Raw genomic sequence first — 21,236 nt, 5'->3', positions numbered from 1 at the left:
TAGTAGCGGTAGTCATGTCGAGGTAGTAGTGGCTGTAGTGGAGGTAATGGTGCTGGCATTTTTCAAAGCCACTCATTCAGTCACATTCAAATTCAGCAGTAGGATTTATCCCTCTTTCATAACCAACTCTTTCTCATTGATTACTCTTCACCTGTCTGTGTTCCAGAGCAAAATATATGGTTGGCTTCTAACACCTTGCTCTCTGTGGCCAGAGTGGAGCAAATCCCAAGAAGATCCTTTCCTATAGCTGGTACTTTGTGTGGTGTTTAAACCTGCCTTAGGCAGCTAAAAAGTGTGACAACAATTATTGAAAATATAGTTGAGGTTATTACTATGACTAAACTAGTGTCAATTTACAATAGCATTTGTACAAAGGCCCGAAAACGAGCTGAAAAGGTATCCAGTGGTCCCTGGTTCTGGTCCTGGCTTCATCTCTGACTTATAGCATGGCATAAGAGAGTGTGTCACTCAACCTGATATGATAAGGAACAATATTCTTGAAAACTGAACACATCAGAAATCTTTTAAAAAGTTCAATATGATGAACTCATTGTATGCTGATGACCTTAAATTTTTAAAATTCATTTTAGTGACAAATATACCATAATCGTTAAGTTTTTCAATACGTGTTATTTTATAATGTAAGCTGTCATCTTTCAATAGGAATATACACTGAATGTGTTCCTAACATTTTGATGAATTTTCTTTGGATAGTGTTGTACTCATCAAAACATTTTTTGGTAAAGAAATTTAAAAAAAATGATAAATGGTAATAAATAAGATAATTAAAAGCTGTTATTTTCAGCAATTTTAATCAGTATTGACCTACCGTATTGGATGCAGTGTGCCTGTTGATTCTTGCTTGTTTTTTCTGTTTTTTTTGTTTTTGTCCATTATAACATGACCTGACAGGGTGCTGTTCTCACTGCTAATTGCAGACAAGAATCCAAAGGAAATAAATACTTAGATGTGAGTTTGTAAGGGTTTACTAAATGGAATTGTTAATCTCTAGACAACATCGGGGATTCACTAAAAAAATAAAGTATACCTTAATAACAATGTTCACCTGATGTGTTAGTGTTTAGACGACAGTCTTGGGAATGCTATAAATTATTTGTTTCTGAAAATTAGCAGAGCATTTTGCTAGTTTTTTATTGATTTTATGATGTATGAAGTAAAGATATAGGAGCTTGGTGAACACTAGAACAAAAACCCGAGGTCTAATTCTCTTTTGTTTTATTTATCAACTATTTTTCCCATTATTGAGTTTCGTGACTTTCTATAGAGAACGGCACAAGTGTCAAGCTGTGGGGTAAATCTAGGGCCATGCCTTCTCTATCTTTGGCCTTCTGTCTTATTCTGTTTTAAAACATTTTTAGTTGTTATTTTGAAACAATTATAAGTTCGCAAGAAATTTCAAAATACGCACCCAGAGGCCTTATATACCCTTTACCCAATCTCATCAATAGTAAAATCTTCGGTACACTACCACATTACACGTTCAAAACTAAAACACTGACAGTGATACAATCCAGAGCTTTTTAAGATTCAACACTTTTCTTTTGGCTATTCTAGAAAATTTATATTTTTGTATGAATATTATAATTATCCTGTTAATTTATATTAAGAAGCCTTCCTAGAATTGTGATTAGGATTCAGTTGAAGCTACAGATGAATTTGGAAATAACTGACATCTTACAATATTGAATCGTCTAACTGAAAATCAAATTATACATCTCAATTTTTTCCTTGTGTCATTAATTTATCTTTGCAAATTTTGTTGCTTTAAGTATACAGATCATTTATGTCTCTGTTCAGATTTATCCCTAAGCATTTAATATTTTAGTGGTATTTTACATTTCACCATTCTTAATTTCAACTTCTACTTGTTCACTTCTAATATATAAACATACAATTGATTTATATGTTGATCTCCTATCCTGCAATCTTGCTAACCTCAATGATTGTAGAAGCCTTTTTTAGATTGACTTTACTACACAGACTCTCATGTAGTCTTTGATAAAAGATACTCTTACTTCTCTCCTTCCAATCTGAATGCCTTTTTTTTCCCCACTGGACACAATTTGCAGTATAAAGTACAACTATGCCCACATTGGTGCACATGTTGGTCTTAGATTGCAGTATGCCGCATGTAAACACTCAGAACAACTTCCAGCACTTGAATATCCATTCCTCCCTGCACTGCACATACTGGTAGAATTCACGTTGGAATACTACATTTACTATGAACAGACACCCTTCATTTGAAACAAGACTAGGATACACAGGAGAGCATCTTTTTTCAGTAAAGTTTTGGCAGACTGAAAGCCAACATTTCAGATTGGAAATAGGACACTTAAATGAACTACATGGACACTGGGTAAATAATATTGGTTGAAATTTGCCTGGCAGTAGGCTAAAAGTAAACTGTCTTCAAGGTGCATATGAAGGAACTGTAGGAGGGAAATGGGATAATTCACATCTCCACCAATAATTAGATGTAGCCACACTAGCTTGATGGGATTTCAGGTGAGACATCTAAAATGCTAGGTCATGGTGGGGACTGGAAGAGAAAAAATGGATTACTTAATATGAAGGGCTGTGGGGAAGAGCTTGAAGGAATCATCCTCTCACTTGATGTGACCCATGAACATTAAACATGGAGAAATGAGGAGTGGTGCCAGATCAGTTTTGGATGCATCTTCAGGGGATGGTGAAACAACAACAGCATTTGGTTTTCTCTACATCCCTTTCATCCTTTGCCCCCAAGCCCAGGGAGTTGCCAGGGAGTTGCCAGGGAGTTGCTAGGGAGTTGTCAGGGAGTTGCCAGGGAGTTGCCAGGGAGTTGTCAGGGAGTTGTCAGGGGTGGTGCTTTGTGATGTCAAAGCCATCCTAGGACTGCCATTGGCTGGGACACTGCCTGTATGATCAAACAAAGCTCAAGGGTGTGGCTTTGCCTGGTCACCAGGAGGGTGTATATAGGGAGGGCAAGAGCTCTGGGAAGACCCACTGGCAAGCTTCAATGTAGCTGTGGGTATCTGTACCCTAGAAGGGGCTAGTATACACATTCTAGTACCTGCCATAATTATGGAAGGTCCAACTTCAAGCACCAACGGGAAGAAGAGGAAGAGTCCCTGTGAATCTAGTAATAAAGAAAGTGATGAGGTAAGATTGTTCAGTTTTGTAGGGAAAGCTAGGGTGAGCGAAGGACACATAGAGATGGGGCGGCTCAAATAGCAGCACAGAAATATTGCAGGCACCTGTGGAAGTGGGGGGCCAGCTTTATGCCATAGCCTACTGCCGCTTACAGTCTGGGGTAATTACAGGCGTGGGTGTGAGGGATCTAAGCACTGTGGTTTGCTGACTGGCAGGTTATTTATGAGATGTGCTTATGGTCAGATGGTTTGGCCCTTGTTCTGGTGAAATATCATTGTGGTGTTCCTTAGAGCTTTGCCAAGCAAGATGTGATAGTGATGTTTCTTTAGTTGGGCCTTTGTCTGCCCTGTGCTCAGGCGGTTAGGCAGGTTGTTTCTCACAGCCTGAACCCCCATGGAATGTTTCACTTTGACCAAGGCCTGCAAAATAGCAAAGAGCTTACAAAATGGTGCAGTTGGGACTAACGCGGATGACCCTAGCCATGCTCCTCTTCTTCTTCCCCATAGATCCCTACCCTATGATTCCACCTTGTTCTTCTCTGGCACACACCTCTTTCTCAACCTGCATTTTTTCTTGTAAACAACCCCTCCTGCCAGCACGGCTATTCAGTCTCTACCATTTTCACCAAAAATAACGTCTTTCTGCCCTCTCCCTGGTTTCTTACCAGACACAGGAGACACTGAACGGAGCTTTAGCCTCTGAACAAAGCTTGAAGAAGACCAAAAAATCACAATATCCAACAATATTAGTGTTTTACTACAGGAAGGGTAAGAAAATATGTTCAAATCAAATGGAGAAAGACCAGTCCCGACAGAATTCCATTGATCCAATCCAAGAGGAGGGGGACAAAGACCTAGGCCCATGTGAAGGATCTTCACAGAAGGACGAAAACCTAGACTCATGGGAAGGATACTCACAAGAGGATGAAGACCTAGATGACTCAGCTGAAGGATCTTCACAGGAGGCCGAAGACCTAGACTCATGTGAAGGATCTTCACAGAAGGACGAAGAGCTCGACCCATGTGAGGGAACTTCACACAACGACAAAGACCTTGACCCATGGGAAGAATCTTCACAGAAGGACGAAGACCTCGACTCATGGGAAGGATACTCACAGGAGGATGAAGACCTCGACTCATATGGAGGATCTTCAAAGAAGGATGAAGACCTCGACTCATATGAAGGATCTTCAAAGAAGGATGAAGACCTCGGCCCATGGGAAGGATCTTCACAGAAGGACGAAGACCTCGACTCATGGGAAGGATATTCACAGGAGGATGAAGACCTCGACTCATATGAAGGATCTTCAAAGAAGGATGAAGACCTCGACTCATATGAAGGATATTCAAAGAAGGATGAAGACCTCGACTCATATGAAGGATATTCAAAGAAGGATGAAGACCTCGACTCATGGGAAGGATATTCACAGGAGGATGAAGACCTCGACTCATATGAAGGATCTTCAAAGAAGGATGAAGACCTCGACTCATATGAAGTATATTCAAAGAAGGATGAAGACCTCGGCCCATGGGAAGGATCTTCACAGAAGGACGAAGACCTCGACTCATGGGAAGGATACTCACAGGAGGATGAAGACCTTGACTCATATGAAGGATCTTCAAAGAAGGAGGAAGACCTCGACTCATATGAAGGATCTTCAAAGAAGGATGAAGACCTCGGCCCATGGGAAGGATCTTCACAGAAGGACAAAGACCTTGACTCATGGGAAGGATCTTCACAGGAGAACGCAGACCGCGACACATGGGAAGGATCTTCACAGAGGGACGAAGACGTCGACCCATTGGAAGGACCTTCACAGAAGTACAAAGACCTCGACCCATGTAAAAAGTCTTCACAGCAGGACGAAGACCTCAACTCATGTGAATGCTCTTCACAGAAGGATGAAGACCTCAACTGATGTGACAGATCCTCACAGGAGGGTGGGCAGGATTAGTCACATGGGGAGAAACCCAATTGGACAAGTAACAACAACAACAAAATAAATGTTGAGGAGCTGATGACTGAGTGTCTCTCTGCCTGTTTTCTGATGGTGAGGAGGAAGGGAAGGGGAGAGGTAGGCATTCGAGAAGGGAGGGATATGAGGTCCTATAGGGTTGGTGGGCAGACGCACAGGTGTGGCAGACATTCTGAATAAGGACTTGGTGAAGGACTGATTCCTGGAGACAAATCTTCTTCCTAAAATTTTATCCCACAGGAGACAAAGTAGAGGATTTGGTGTTTCTTGGAGCATGTACATAATTAGAAGGGCACATAAAAAGAGCTGCATTGTATGTAGGTGACCGTGACACTCTTTCCACAATGAAGACATCAAAATCAACACCTCCAGGACATATACCTCATGGTAGTGTGTTTTCTAACTCACTCAACTCTTTGAGCAACTGAACACCCTCTAAAAGACCAAGAACCTCAACCTACGGAAAGTAAAACAGCACATCACACACACTAGAATGATGGTATTTGCAGGACATGGTCCCAATAGTAAGGCACTTCTTTGATAAGAAACTCTAGGTGGAGCAGGAGCCTACCAAATGTGGGACACTGGGAGTGGCCATTGTCTACTGCAGGCAATAAACGAAAGCATAGTCTACAGAGAATTTGAACACAATCATACAAGTACAAGTTGATACTTTTATTACCACTTCCATACACCAGTATTTCCATAGAATGTCAGTGACTAAGAATTGCATGTTCTTCACATGTACCACAAAACCTAAAATGCAATTAAAAAAAAACAAAGAAAAAAGGATTTCTTCCATGGAATAAAATCCTGTTTCTATTGGAGGGAATACAGTAGAGTGGTTTTGGCATCAAGTGTAGAGGGCTGAGGTCTGTTCCTCGGGTTAATTGCTCAAGACACACTCCTGTTGATTTACTCATTCACTCTCCTTTATTTCCACGACCCAGTTTTATTCCTCTTGTCTACATTGGCAATCCTTGTAATGCATTGATGTGCATCCTTTTCTCTGTATGAGTGTTAACATATGTCTCATACTGTTTGCGGACATTAGTTTTCAATTTCTGTATCCATCATCAAATCTTGTTTCACTCGGCCCTGTTTTTAAGATGCATCTGTGTATGTCTAATCTGTTCTTTTTTGTAAATGAATATGTCAGGTACGTTTTTGTATTTTCTAAATTTTAGGAAGATATTTTGATTTTTAATATTTGTACACACCTTCTTGCCCATGTTTTAACTTATACCTTAGTATTACATTTTCTTTCAAGAGACTGTACATAGTATCATGCATTTAATTTTGATTTCCACATGTTCAATGTTAGTATGTACAAGTATGATGGATTTTTTACTTTTACTTTAAAGAAATGTTGTTATGATATTTGAGGTTTACAACATATTACGGAATACAGAAACTGAAATTGTTACTATGGTCAAGCACATTAGCATATCTCTCTTCTCAGATTTTTTTTTTTTAATTGCGGCGCAGTTTCTCTCTTGTTACACAGGCTGGAGTGCAATAGAGCAATCTCGGCTCACCGCAACCTCCGCCTCCTGGGTTCAGACAATACTCCTGCCTCAGCCTCTTGAGTAGCTGGGATTACATGCGTGAGCCACCGCGCCCAGCCTCTTCCCTAATTTTTAAGTGCGTGAAAATAGCAGCAAATATCTTATTTAACAAAAATTCATAAGACAATTTCCTTTAGCCCCTCTGTACATTAGATCTTTATACTTGTTCATCCTACATATCTGCCATTTTGTATCCTTCAACCTCCATCTCCTCATTTCCCCTCCCACCTCCAATGTTTCATTCTTTACCCCAGTCTATTTGAGCCCCTAAGCTATACAGTCTTCATATGAGACCATCGAATCTTTTCCTTTCTGTCTGGATTATTTAACTTAGTGTGATGTTCTCCAGGATCATTCATGTTGTTGCAAATGTGAAGATCTCCTCTTTAAGATCAAATAATATTTTGTTCTGTATAACTACATGTAACTATACACATCCCCCCCGCCCTACCACACCACACTTTTAAATCCATTCATCCACTGATGGGCACTTAATTTGTCTCTATATCTTGGCTATTGTTAATAATGCTACAATGAATATGAGACTGCAGATATATATTTTTTGTTTAGACAGAGTCTCGCTCTGTTGCCAAGGCTGGAGTGCAGTGGTGTGATCTAGGCTCACTGCAACCTCTGCCTCCTGGACTCAAGTGATTCTCCAGCCTCAGCCTCCAGAGTAGCTGGGACTACAAGCATGTGCCACCACACCTGGCTAAGTTTTGTATTTTTAGTAGAGACAGGGTTTCAACATATTGGTCAGGCTGGTCTTGAACTCCGGACTTGGTGATCCATCCACCTGGGCCTCCTAATGTGCTGGGATCACAGGTGTGAACCACTGTGACCAGCCAAGAGTGAAGATATCTTTATGAGGCTGTGATTTCATCTCCTCTGGGTATTTATACAGAAGAAGGATTGCTGTGTCATATGGTAGTCACTTTGCTTCTTTGAGATGGAGTTTCACTCTGTCACCCAGGCTGGAGTGCAATGGTGTAATTTAGGCTCACTGCAACCTCCACCTCCCTGGTTCAAGTGATTCTCCTCCATCAGCCTCCTGAGTAGCCGAGACTACAGGCACGTGCCACCACACATGGCCAATTTTTGTATTTTTACTATAGATGAGTTTTCACTACGTTGGCCAGGCTGGTTGCAAACTCCTGACCTCAAGAGATATGCCTGTCTCAGCCTCCCAAAGGGCTGGGATTAAAGGCATGAGCCGCCATGCCCAGCGGCCAACTTTTTCATTTCTTTAGTAACCTCCATACTGTTTTACATAATGGTTATACCAATCTACATTTCCACCAACAGTGTACCAGGGTTCTTAATTCTCCACACCCTCATCAACATTTGCTATTTATTGTCTTTTTGATAACAGCATTCTTAATGAGTGTGAAATGATGCAGTGGTTTTAATTAGGCATTTTTCTTATAATTAATTATACGGAATGCCTTTTAATATATCTGTAAACATGTCAAAATACTATGGAGAACTACCAGAGTATCTTTACTCAGTCTCCTCCACTGATCTTGCAAAAGTATAGTACAACATCACAACCAGAAAATGGACATTAAATACCAGATGTGGGTGATAGGGGGAAGAAGGCAGCAAACCACCTTGCCATGTATCTACCTATATAACAATTCTGCATGATCTGCACATGTACCCCAGGACCTAAAGCACAATGAAAAAAGAAAAAGCAAAAAGAAAATGGACTTTAATACACACCATCTATTCAGATTTCATCAGTTTTACATGTGTTCTTCTGTGTGTGTGTGTATGTGTGTTTAGTTATATTCAGTTTTGTAACTGTTTTTTGCTAAGTCATATCATTGTCAGGGATAACACGAAACAATAAAATATACTAAATATCAGTCAACAAAATCCAGTTTTCTTTTCTCTATCCAAATATTAAATGCCTACCACTGATTTACAGAACAAATTCCCCTAATATCATCTTTGGAATAGAAAACTCTTCTTTCGAGTTGTCAGACAAGAAGGTAAAAACAAAAAAATTACAATGCTTTTCTTCTTACTCTTTGATATGTACAATTGAAGGTATTTGTCATTGCAAACTAATATTTCCATCCAGCATGTGACATGAAAGCATTTTTCCTATTAGGATAGTAATAAAGGATCACACTCTTCAGTCTGAGACATTCCAGAGGGAAAAAAAAAATAAACCTTAAGGTAAGAGAGGTGGAGTAAGAACAGCAGAAAACAAGCCTCCAGATCAGCCCCCTCCCAATGACAGAAATTTAATAACCATCCACACAGAACAAAACACCTCTATAGGAACCAAAAATCAGGTGAACTCTCATAGTACCTGCTTGTATCACTGAAAGAGACACTGACGAGTTAGAAAAAAAAACAGTCTTAAGTCGCTGACACTACCCCTTCCCTACCCTAGGCAGTGGCCGTGTGATGTAAAGAGCATCTCTGGAAGCCGGAAGAGCGAGAGCACAGCAATTGTGAGGTACTGAACTCAGTCCTGTCTCTTACGGCAGAAAGGAAACCCAGACCAAACTTAGCTGACTCCCACCTGGGAAGGGAGCATTTAAACCAGCTCAAGCCAGAGGGAAATCGCCCATCCCAGCAATCATAACTTGAGTTCCCACAAGCCTTGCCACCAGGGGCTCATCTGTTCCAGGTTTCTCAGAAAACCTTAAAGGCAGTCTCGGCCATAAGGACTGCAGCTTTAGCACTGAACTGGGCCCAGAGACAGTGGACAGTGGCGGGGTTGTGAAAAGGTGCAGATGACCTACTGAGACACCAGCTAAAGCAGCCGAGAGTGTGCTGGCGTCATCCCTGCCCTAGCCCCACAGACTGCACGGCTGGCAGCTTCATAAAAGAGCCCTTACTTCCAATTGAGGAGAGGAAAGGGAATTGTGAGGAGCGGTTTTTTTTTTTTTCCTTGTGTCTTGAATACCAGTCAACCACAGCAGAATAGGGCACTGGTCAGAGTTGTGAAGACTGTGTTCTAGGCACTACCTTCGGGACATGCCTAGACATACCCTGGGCCGGAAAGAAACGTGCTGCCTTGAAAGAAATGACCAGGTCCTGGCAGCATTCATAACCGGATAACTGAACAGTCCTTTGCCTTGAATAAACAGTGAGGGCATTGAGTTGTCCTCTGAGACTTACTGGCTTCAGGTATCAGCATGGTAAGAGGGAATAGAGTAACACGTGGGCTACATGGACTATCGGAGCCTCCGGTTCACGGATGTGACTCTTGGACACCATTTCTGGACCTGCCCTGGACTACACAGGCACCCACTGCCCTGAAGGGCGAGTACCTGTCCGGGCAGAATTCACCATGAGCTGACTTCAGCACCCTTGGGACTTAAGGGAGAATCAGTGGTAGTGCTGCAGTACTCTCCCTGGCCTGCAGCAGGGGAGAATACAGGGTGAGGCTCCCTCGCTTTTGGAAAAGGAAGGGAAGTGTGGGAAAAACGGCTTCTTGTGGCTTGAGTCCCAGCTCAGATGCAATACAATAGAACACCAGGTAGAGTTCTAAAATCTTTAACTAATTCCTGACTCCCGGATAGCACCTCTGAACTGACCTGTGGGAACTCACTGCCCTGAAAGGAAGGACACAGGCCTGGTTAGCTTTGCCACCTGCTGATTACAGAGCCTTAGGGCTGTGAGCAAATATAGGCAGGGGCCAGGGGGTGGTTACAGCAGGCCTTGGGCAAGACCCAGAGCTGTGCTGGCTTCAGGTCTGACCCACCACAGTCATAGTGCTGGTGGCCAGAGGAGTGCCTGTGTCACTCTACCCCCAGCTTTAGATGGCTCAGAACATGGAGAGAGAGACACAAACAGTTTGTCTAGGAGAAATTAAGGGGAGAGAAAAGAGTCTCTGCCTGATTACCCAGAGACTTCTCCTGGATCTTTTCCGAGACCATCAAGGTGGTACCTCCACAAGTATGCGAGAACTGCAGCATTAGTGGGCTTGGGGTGCACCCAAAAGCAGATACAGCTTAAACGCAAACACCCAAGTATTTGCAATTTATCTGGAAAACATTATCAAGAGGGATGGGTGCGAACAAACTCAGACAGTGAAGACTACAATAAATACCTAACTCTTCATTGACCAGACACCAAAGAATAGCTAATAGTATCGACACCATCCAGGAAAACATAACCTCACTGAATGAAGCAAATAAGCCACAGGGACCAATTCTGAAGAAAGAGATACGTAACCTTTCAACAGAGTATTCAAAATACCTGTGTTGCTCAAACTCAAAGTAATTCACTATAATATAGAGAATTCAGAGTTATATCAGATAAGTTTAACAATGAGATTAAAATAATTAACAGGAATCAAGATGAAATTCTGGAGCTGAAAAATGCAAGTGATAGACTGTAGAATTTATCAAATTTGATTAATAGCAGAAACAATCAAGCAGAAGAAAGAATTAGTAAGTGTGAAGACCAGCCATCTGCAAATCTACAGTCAAGAAAAACAAAAGACTAAAAAGAGTAGAAATCAATGAAGCATGCCTATAGGATCATGAAAATAGCTTCAAAAGGACAAATCTAAGATTTAGTGGCCTTTAAGAGGAGATAGAAAAAAAAACTATGGGTATACAGTTTCTTCAAATGGATAATAATAGAGAACTTTCCAAACATAAAGAAAGGTATCAATATGCAAGTATAAGAATATTATAGAACAAGAAACATATTTAACTCAAAGAAGTCTACCTCGAGTCACATCACAAAGGAAAAAACAAAACTACAGGCAAAAATGTCTGATGGGTATTGATGCTAAAATTCTCAACTAAATACTAGCAAATCAAACCAAACAATACATTACAAAGATCATTCATCATGACCACGTGTAACTTATCGCTGGTATGCCAAAAGGTATGTTCATGCACAAATCAGTCAGTCTGATACAGCATATCAACAGAATGAAAGCTAAAAGCCATAGAATCATTTCAATTGATGCTGAAAGGACATTTGATAAAATTCAATATACTTTTATGTTAAAAACCCTGAAAAAAACTGAACTGGGTATAGAATGAACATACATCAACATAATAAAAGCCATCTATGTCAGACCCATAGCATATTTGTATTTATTTATGATTTTATTTTATTTTATTCAGTTTTTGAGACAGAGTCTTGCTCTGTCACCCACGTTGGTATGCACTGGCCCCAACTCGGTTCACTGCAACCCCTGCCTCCTGGTTTCAAGCAATTTGCATTCCTCAGCCCATGGAGTAGCTGGGACTACAGGCATGCGCCACCACGCCCAGCTAATCTTTACTATTTTTCGTAGAGACGGGTTTTGCCTTGTTGCCCAGGCTCATCTCAATCTCCTGAGCTCGGGCAATCTGCCCCACTTAGCCTCCTAAAGTGCTGGGATTACAGGTGTGAGCCACTGTACCTGACCTCATAGCATATTTCTTTTAAATGGCATCCGTTTTTCCAATTTACTCATTCTACAACGGAGGGATCCAAAGTCTGAAGAAGGTATGCAGTTTGCCCAGATTGCCAGAAAGAATATGAGATTTAGGGCAGAATGAACCTAGGTTTGAACACTGGTGCACAATTACAGACATGCTGAGCTTCTCTAGGCCACAATTTCCTCACCAGTAAATGGGGTCCCCGTGGTGGCTTCTACCTCCTGATACTGCTGTGAGTATCGCATTTCTGCTGAACATCGTCCCTCTGCCTTTCCAGATCCACATATCACCCTTTTTCACCCACTCTGTCCTGGGAGGCAGTTTAGAGGGCTTCTCTCAATGGGCTCCTGGGCTCTCTGATGTCCACCGGGTTTGGCTAATGGGGAGCCTCAAGGAGAGTCAGAGGTGGGAGGGAGAAAGGAAGGAGAGTGAGGGCTGTGGGCCTATTCTCCTGGCTCCATCCCTGTGAGTCACCTCGGGCTGGATGAGTCTCTTGGTAGAGGTCACTGTTCATCTCCAGATAGCCATTTCCTCATGATTATTGATCATTGTAGGTTCTAGTAACCGCTTCCTCCCTGCTCTCATTTTTTTAGGTCTGGAGTGATGGCAGCTGCTACTAGCACAATCTCTGATGTTCCCCCTGCATCCACCTGTTTGAAAATGGTTCCTTTGCAGACAAATATTTGTCAAATTGTTCCATTTTGGATGGACCATCTGTTTGATCTAGATACTACATGCTCAGCGCAGAGCGTGACATATAGCAGGTTCTTGGGGTATGGAATCTATTGCTAGTAGTAGTAGCGGTAGTCATGTCGAGGTAGTAGTGACTGTAGTGGAGGTAATGGTGCTGGCATTTTTCAAAGCCACTCATTCAGTCACATTCAAAGTCAGCAGTAGGAATTATCCCTCTTTCATAACCAACTCGTTCTCATTGATTACTCTTCACCTGTCTGTGTTCCAGAGCAAAATATATGGTTGGCTTCTAACACCTTGCTCTCTGTGGCCAGAGTGGAGCAAATCCCAAGAAGATCCTTTCCTATAGCTGGTACTTTGTGTGGTGTTTAAACCTGCCTTAGGCAGCTAAAAAGTGTGACAACAATTATTGAAAATATAGTTGAGGTTATTACTATGACTAAACTAGTGTCAATTTACAATAGCATTTGTACAAAGGCCCGAAAACGAGCTGAAAAGGTATCCAGTGGTCCCTGGTTCTGGTCCTGGCTTCATCTCTGACTTATAGCATGGCATAAGAGAGTGTGTCACTCAATCTGATATGATAAGGAACAATATTCTTGAAAACTGAACACATCAGAAATCTTTTAAAAAGTTCAATATGATGAACTCATTGTACGCTGATGACCTTAAACTTTTAAAATTCATTTTAGTGACAAATATAACATAATCGTTAAGTTTTTCAATACATGTTATTTTATAATGTAAGCTGTCATCTTTCAATAGGAATATACACTGAATGTGTTCCTAACATTTTGATGAATTTTCTTTGGGTAGTGATATACTCATCAAAACATTTTTTGGTAAAAAATTTAAAAAACAATGATAAAAGGTAATAAAAAAAATAATTGAAAGCTGTTATTTTCAGCAATTTTAATCAGTATTGACCTGCCCTATTGGATGCAGTGTGCCTGTTGATTCTTGCTTGATTTTTTTTTTTTTTTTTGTCCTTTATAACATGACCTGACAGGGTGCTGTTCTCACTGCTAATTTCAGACAAGAGTCCAAAGGAAATAAATACTTAGATGTGAGTTTGTAAGGGTTTACTAATTGGAATTGTTAATCTCTAGACAACATCAGGGATTCACTAAAAAAATAAAGTATACCTTAATAACAATGTTCACCTGATGTGTTAGTGTTTAGACGACAGTCTTGGGAATGCTATAAATAATGTTTCTGAAAATTAGCAGACCATTTTCCTAGGGTTTTATTGATTTTATGGTGTATGAAGTAAAGATATAGGACCTTGTTGAACTCTAGAACAAAAACCCAAGGTCTAATTCTCTTTTGTTTTATTTATCAACTTTTTTCCCATTTTTGAGTTTCGTGACTTTCTATAGAGAACGGCACAAGTGTCAAGCTGTGGGGTAAACCTAGGGCCATGCCTTTTCTATCTTTGGCCTTCTTATATATTCTTTACCCAATCTCATCAATAGTAAAATCTTCGGTACACTACCACATTACACGGTCAAAACTAAAACACTGACAGTGATACAATCCAGAGCTTTTTAAGATTCAACACTTTTCTTTTGGCTATTCTAGAAAATTTATATTTTTGTATGAATATTATAATTATCCTGTTAATTTATATTAAGAAGCCTTCCTAGAATTGTGATTAGGATTCAGTTGAAGCTACAGATGAATTTGGAAATAACTGACATCTTACAATATTGAATCATCTAACTGAAAATCAAATTATACATCTCAATTTTTTTCCTTGTGTCATTAATTTATCTTTGCAAATTTTGTTGCTTTAAGTATACAGATCATTTATGTCTCTGTTCAGATTTATCCCTAAGCATTTAATATTTTAGTGGTATTTTACATTTCACCATTCTTAATTTCAACTTCTACTTGTTCACTTCTATTATGTAAACATACAATTGATTTATATGTTGATCTCCTATCCTGCAATCTTGCTAACCTCAATGATTGTAGAAGCCTTTTTTAAGATTGACTTTACTACACAGACTCTCAAGTAGTTTTTGATAAAATATACTCTTACTACTCTCCTTCAAATCTGAATGCCTTTTTTTTTTCACTGGACACAATTTGCAGTATAAAGTACAACTATGCCCACACTGGTGCACATGTTGGTCTTAGATTGCAGTATGCTGCATGTAAACACTCAGAAAAGCTTCCAGCACTTGAATATCCATTCCTCCCTGCACTGCACATACTGGTAGAATTCACGTTGGAATACTACATTTACTATGAACAGACACTGTTCATTTGAAACAAGACTAGGATACACAGGAGAGCATCTTTTTTCAGTAAAGTTTTGACAGACTTAAAGCCAACATTTCAGATTGGAAATAGGACACTTAAGTGAACTACATGGACATTGGGTAAATAATATTGGTTGAAATTTGCCTGGCAGTAGGCTAAAAGTAAACTGTCTTCAAGGTGCATATGAAGGAACTGTAGGAGGGAAATGGGATAATTCACATCTCCACCAATAATTAGATGTAGCCACACTAGCTTGATGGGATTTCAGGTGAGACATCTAAAATGCTAGGTCATGGTGGGGACTGGAAGAGAAAAAATGGATTACTTAATATGAAGGGCTGTGGGGAAGAGCTTGAAGGAATCATCCTCTCACTTGATGTGATCCATGAACATTAAACATGGAGAAATGAGGAGTGGTGGCAGATCAGTTTTGGATGCATCTTCAGGGGATGGTGAAACAACAACAGCATTTGGTTTTCTCTACATCCCTTTCATCCTTTGCCCCCAAGCCCAGGGAGTTGCCAGGGAGTTGCCAGGGAGTTGCCAGGGAGTTGTCAGGGAGTTGCCAGCGAGTTGCCAGGGAGTTGTCAGGGAGTTGTCAGGGGTGGTGCTTTGTGATGTCAAAGCCATCCTAGGACTGCCATTGGCTGGGACACTGCCTGTATGATCAAACAAAGCTCAAGGGTGTGGCTTTGCCTGGTCACCAGGAGGGTGTATATAGGGAGGGCAAGAGCTCTGGGAAGACCCACTGGCAAGCTTCAATGTAGCTGTGGGTATCTGTACCCTAGAAGGGGCTAGTATACACATTCTAGTACCTGCCATAATTATGGAAGGTCCAACTTCAAGCACCAACGGGAAGAAGAGGAAGAGTCCCTGTGAATCTAGTAATAAAGAAAGTGATGAGGTAAGATTGTTCAGTTTTGTAGGGAAAGCTAGGGTGAGCGAAGGACACATAGAGATGGGGCGGCTCAAATAGCAGCACAGAAATATTGCAGGCACCTGTGGAAGTGGGGGGCCAGCTTTATGCCATAGCCTACTGCCGCTTACAGTCTGGGGTAATTACAGGCGTGGGTGTGAGGGATCTAAGCACTGTGGTTTGCTGACTGGCAGGTTATTTATGAGATGTGCTTATGGTCAGATGGTTTGGCCCTTGTTCTGGTGAAATATCATTGTGGTGTTCCTTAGAGCTTTGCCAAGCAAGATGTGATAGTGATGTTTCTTTAGTTGGGCCTTTGTCTGCCCTGTGCTCAGGCGGTTAGGCAGGTTGTTTCTCACAGCCTGAACCCCCATGGAATGTTTCACTTTGACCAAGGCCTGCAAAATAGCAAAGAGCTTACAAAATGGTGCAGTTGGGACTAACGCGGATGACCCTAGCCATGCTCCTCTTCTTCTTCCCCATAGATCCCTACCCTATGATTCCACCTTGTTCTTCTCTGGCACACACCTCTTTCTCAACCTGCATTTTTTCTTGTAAACAACCCCTCCTGCCAGCACGGCTATTCAGTCTCTACCATTTTCACCAAAAATAACGTCTTTCTGCCCTCTCCCTGGTTTCTTACCAGACACAGGAGACACTGAACGGAGCTTTAGCCTCTGAACAAAGCTTGAAGAAGACCAAAAAATCACAATATCCAACAATATTAGTGTTTTACTACAGGAAGGGTAAGAAAATATGTTCAAATCAAATGGAGAAAGACCAGTCCCGACAGAATTCCATTGATCCAATCCAAGAGGAGGGGGACAAAGACCTAGGCCCATGTGAAGGATCTTCACAGAAGGACGAAAACCTAGACTCATGGGAAGGATACTCACAAGAGGATGAAGACCTAGATGACACAGCTGAAGGATCTTCACAGGAGGCCAAAGACCTAGACTCATGTGAAGGATCTTCACAGAAGGACGAAGAGCTCGACCCGTGTGAGGGATCTTCACACAACGACAAAGACCTTGACCCATGGGAAGAATCTTCACAGAAGGACGAAGACCTCGACTCATGGGAAGGATACTCACAGGAGGATGAAGACCTCGACTCATATGGAGGATCTTCAAAGAAGGATGAAGAACTCGGCCCATGGGAAGGATCTTCACAGAAGGACGAAGACCTCGACTCATGGGAAGGATATTCACAGGAGGATGAAGACCTCGACTCATATGAAGGATCTTCAAAGAAGGATGAAGACCTCAACTCATATGAAGGATATTCAAAGAAGGATGAAGACCTCGACTCATGGGAAGGATATTCACAGGAGGATGAAGACCTCGACTCATATGAAGGATCTTCAAAGAAGGATGAAGACCTCGACTCATATGAAGTATATTCAAAGAAGGATGAAGACCTCGGCCCATGGGAAGGATCTTCACAGAAGGACGAAGACCTCGACTCATGGGAAGGATACTCACAGGAGGATGAAGACCTTGACTCATATGAAGGATCTTCAAAGAAGGATGAAGACCTCGACTCATATGAAGGATCTTCAAAGAACGATGAAGACCTCGACTCATATGAAGGATCTTCAAAGAAGGATGAAGACCTCGGCCCATGGGAAGGATCTTCACAGAAGGACAAAGACCTTGACTCATGGGAAGGATCTTCACAGGAGAACGCAGACCGCGACACATGGGAAGGATCTTCACAGAGGGACGAAGACGTCGACCCATTGGAAGGACCTTCACAGAAGTACAAAGACCTCGACCCATGTAAAAAGTCTTCACAGCAGGACGAAGACCTCAACTCATGTGAATGCTCTTCACAGAAGGATGAAGACCTCAACTGATGTGACAGATCCTCACAGGAGGGTGGGCAGGATTAGTCACATGGGGAGAAACCCAACTGGACAAGTAACAACAACAACAAAATAAATGTTGAGGAGCTGATGACTGAGTGTCTCTCTGCCTGTTTTCTGATGGTGAGGAGGAAGGGAAGGGGAGAGGTAGGCATTCAAGAAGGGAGGGATATGAGGTCCTATAAGGTTGGTGGGCAGACCCACAAGTGAGGCAGACATTCTAAATAAGGAGTTGGTGAAGAACTGATTCCTGGAGACAAATCTTCTTCTTAAAATTTTATCCCACAGGAGACAAAGTAGAGGATTTGGTGTTTCTTGGAGCATGTACATATTTAGAAGGGCACATAAAAAGAGCTGCATTGTATGTAGGTGACCGTGACACTCTTTCCACAATGAAGACATCAAAATCAACACCTCCAGGACATATACCTCATGGTAGTGTGTTTTCTAACTCACTCAACTCTTTGAGCAACTGAACACCCTCTAAAAGACCAAGAACCTCAACCTACGGAAAGTAAAACAGCACATCACACTCACTAGAATGATGGTATTTGCAGGACATGGTCCCAATACTAGGGCACTTCTTTGATAAGAAACTCTAGGTGGAGCAGGAGCCTACCAAATGTGGGACACTGGGAGTGGCCATTGTCTACTGCAGGCAATAAACGAAAGCATAGTCTACAGAGAATTTGAACACAATCATACAATACAAGTTGATACTTTTATTACCACTTCCATACACCAGTATTTTCATAGAATGTCAGTGACTAAGAATTGCATGTTCTTCACATGTACCACAAAACCTAAAATGCAATTAAACAAACAAACAAAAAAAAAAAAAAAAAAAAAAAAAAAACAAAGAATTCTTCCATGGAAAAAAATCCTGTTTTTATCGAAGGAAATACGGTAGAGTGGTTTCGGCATCAAGTGTAGAGGGCTGAGGTCTGTTCCTCGGGTTAATTGCTCAAGACACACTCCTGTTGATTTACTCATTCACTCTCCTTTATTTCCACGACCCAGTTTTATTCCTCTTGTCTACATTGGCAATCGTTGTAATGCATTGATGTGCATCCTTTTCTCTGTATGAGTGTTAATATATGTCTCATACTGTTTGTGGACATTAGTTTTCAATTTATGTATCCATCATCAATTCTTGTTTCACTCAGCCCTGTTTTTAAGATGCATCTGTTTATGTCTAATCTGTTCTTCTTTGTAAATGAATATGTCAGGTATATTTTTGTATTTTCTAAATTTTAGGAAGATATTTTGATTTTTAATATTTGTACCCACCTTTTTGTCCATGTTTTAACTTATACCTTAGTATTACATTTTCTTTCAAGAGACTGTACATAGTATCATATTTTTCATTTTGATTTCCACATGTTCAATGTTAATATGTAGAAGTATGATTGATTTTTTATTTTTATTTTAATGAAATTTTGTTGTGTATATTTGAGTTTTACAACATATTATGGAATACAGAAACTAAAATTGTTACTATGGTCAAGCACATTAGCATATCACTCTTCTCAATTTTTTTTTTTTAAATTGCAACAGAGTTTCTCTCTTGTTACACAGACTGGAGTGCAATAGAGCAATCTCGGCTCAGCGCAACCTCCGCCTCATGGGTTCAGGCAATTCTCCTGCCTCCGCCTCTTTAGTAGCTGGGATTACAGGTGTGAGCCACCGCGCCCAGCCTCTTCTCTAATTTTTCAGTGTGTGAAAATAGCAGCAAAAATCTTATTTAACAAAAATTCATAAGACAATTTCCTTGAGCCCCTCTGTATATTAGATCTTTAGACTTGTTCATCCTACATATCTGCCATTTTGTATCCTTCAACCTCTATCTCCTCATTTCCCCTCCCACCTCCAATGTTTCATTCTTTACCTCAGTCTATTTGAGCCCCTAAGTTATACAGTCTTCATATGAGACCATTGAATCTTTTCCTTTCTGTCTGGATTATTTAACTTAGTGTGATGTTCTCCAGGATCATTCATGTTGTGGCAAATGTGAAGATCTCCTCTTTAAGATCAAATAATATTTTGTTCTGTATAACTATATGTAACTACACCCCTCCACCGCCCCCCCACATCACATTTTTAAATCCATTCATCCACTGATGGGCATTTAATTTGTCTCTATATCTTGGCTATTGTTAATAATGCTACAATGAATATGAGACTGCAGATATATTTTTCTGTTTAGACAGAGTCTCACACTGTTGCCAAGGCTGGAGCACAGTGGTGTGATCTAGGCTCACTGCAACCTCTGCCTCCTGGACTCAAGTGACTCTCCAGCCTCAGCCCCCGGAGCAGCTGGGACTACAAGCATGTGCAACCACACCTGGCTAAGTTTTGTATTTTTGGTGGAGACAGGGTTTCATCATATTGGTCAAGCTGGTCTTGAACTCCTGACTTGCTGATCCATCCATCTGGGTCTCCCAAAGGGCTGGGATTACAGGTGTGAACCACTGTGACCAGCCAAGAGTGAAGATATCTTTATGAGGCTGTGATTTCATCTCCTCTGGGTATTTATACAGAAGAAGGATTGCTGTGTCATATGGTAGTCACTTTGTTTCTTTGAGATGGACTTTCACTCTGTCACCCAGGCTGGAGTGCAATGGTGTAATTTAGGCTCACTGCAACCTCCACCTCCCTGGTTCAAGTGATTCTCCTCCATCAGCCTCCTGAGTAGCCGGGACTACAGGCACGTGCCACCACACATGGCTAATTTTTGTATTTTTACTATAGATGAGTTTTCACTATGTTGGCCAGGCTGGTCTCAAACTCCTGACCTCAAGAGATATGCCTGTCTCAGCCTCCCAAAGGGCTGGGATTACAGGCATGAGTCCTCATGCCCAGCGGTCAACTTTTTCATTTCTTTAGTAACCTCCATACTGTTTTACATAATGGTTATACCAATCTACATTTCCACCAACAGTGTACTAGGGTTCTATCTTTTCCACACGCTCATCAACTTTTGCTATTTATTGTCTTTTTGATAACAGCATTGTTAATGAGTGTGAAGTGATACAGTGGTTTTAATAGGCATTTCTCTTATAATTAATTATACTGAATGCCTTTTAATATATCTGTTAACATGTCCAAATACTATGGAGAACTACCAGAATATCTTTACTCAGTCTCCTCCACTGATCTTGCAAAAGTATAGTTCAACATCACAACCAGAAAATGCACATTAAATACCAGATGTGGCTGATGGGGGCATGAAGGCAGCAAACCACCTTGCCATGTATCTACCTATGTAACGATCCCGCATGATCTGCACATGTACCCCAGGACCTAAAGCACAATGAAAAAAGAAAAAGCAAAAAAAAAAATGGACATTAATACGCTCCATCTATTCAGATTTCATTAGTTTTACATG

The 21,236-nt window shown here is 41.1% G+C and overlaps 2 protein-coding genes across 2 annotated transcripts; both read left to right on the top strand.

The window, feature by feature from the left end:
* The first annotated feature begins 3,008 nt into the window (after nucleotides 1-3,008).
* On the top strand, nucleotides 3,009-5,169 carry LOC100413069 (uncharacterized). The gene is made up of 2 exons (XM_002763354.7): nucleotides 3,009-3,165; nucleotides 3,824-5,169. The coding sequence occupies exons 1-2, from the start codon at nucleotides 3,088-3,090 to the stop codon at nucleotides 5,072-5,074; spliced, it is 1,329 nt and encodes a 442-aa protein (XP_002763400.4). The 5' UTR covers nucleotides 3,009-3,087; the 3' UTR covers nucleotides 5,075-5,169.
* A 10,643-nt stretch (nucleotides 5,170-15,812) lies between these two features.
* On the top strand, nucleotides 15,813-17,939 carry LOC100412715 (uncharacterized). Its single transcript, XM_035288711.3, has 2 exons — nucleotides 15,813-15,969; nucleotides 16,628-17,939. Exons 1-2 carry the CDS (start codon nucleotides 15,892-15,894, stop codon nucleotides 17,837-17,839), a joined length of 1,290 nt encoding a protein of 429 aa, XP_035144602.3. The 5' UTR covers nucleotides 15,813-15,891; the 3' UTR covers nucleotides 17,840-17,939.
* The last annotated feature ends 3,297 nt before the right edge of the window (nucleotides 17,940-21,236 follow it).

The sequence above is a fragment of the Callithrix jacchus genome, chromosome X (assembly GCF_049354715.1).
Source record: "Callithrix jacchus isolate 240 chromosome X, calJac240_pri, whole genome shotgun sequence".
NCBI lineage: Eukaryota > Metazoa > Chordata > Mammalia > Primates > Cebidae > Callithrix > Callithrix jacchus.
The sequence above is the reverse complement of the archived record's forward strand: the minus strand, read 5'-3'. Positions and strand labels throughout refer to the sequence as shown.

Excerpts from the sequence above, each read along its gene's own strand:
- LOC100413069 (XM_002763354.7), top strand. The coding sequence starts at position 3,088 with ATGGAAGGTCCAACTTCAAGCACCAACGGGAAGAAGAGGAAGAGTCCC. Across the intron at positions 3,166-3,823 it reads GTAATAAAGAAAGTGATGAG|ACACAGGAGACACTGAACGG; the intron begins GTAAGATTGTTC and ends GTTTCTTACCAG.
- LOC100412715 (XM_035288711.3), top strand. The coding sequence starts at position 15,892 with ATGGAAGGTCCAACTTCAAGCACCAACGGGAAGAAGAGGAAGAGTCCC. Across the intron at positions 15,970-16,627 it reads GTAATAAAGAAAGTGATGAG|ACACAGGAGACACTGAACGG; the intron begins GTAAGATTGTTC and ends GTTTCTTACCAG.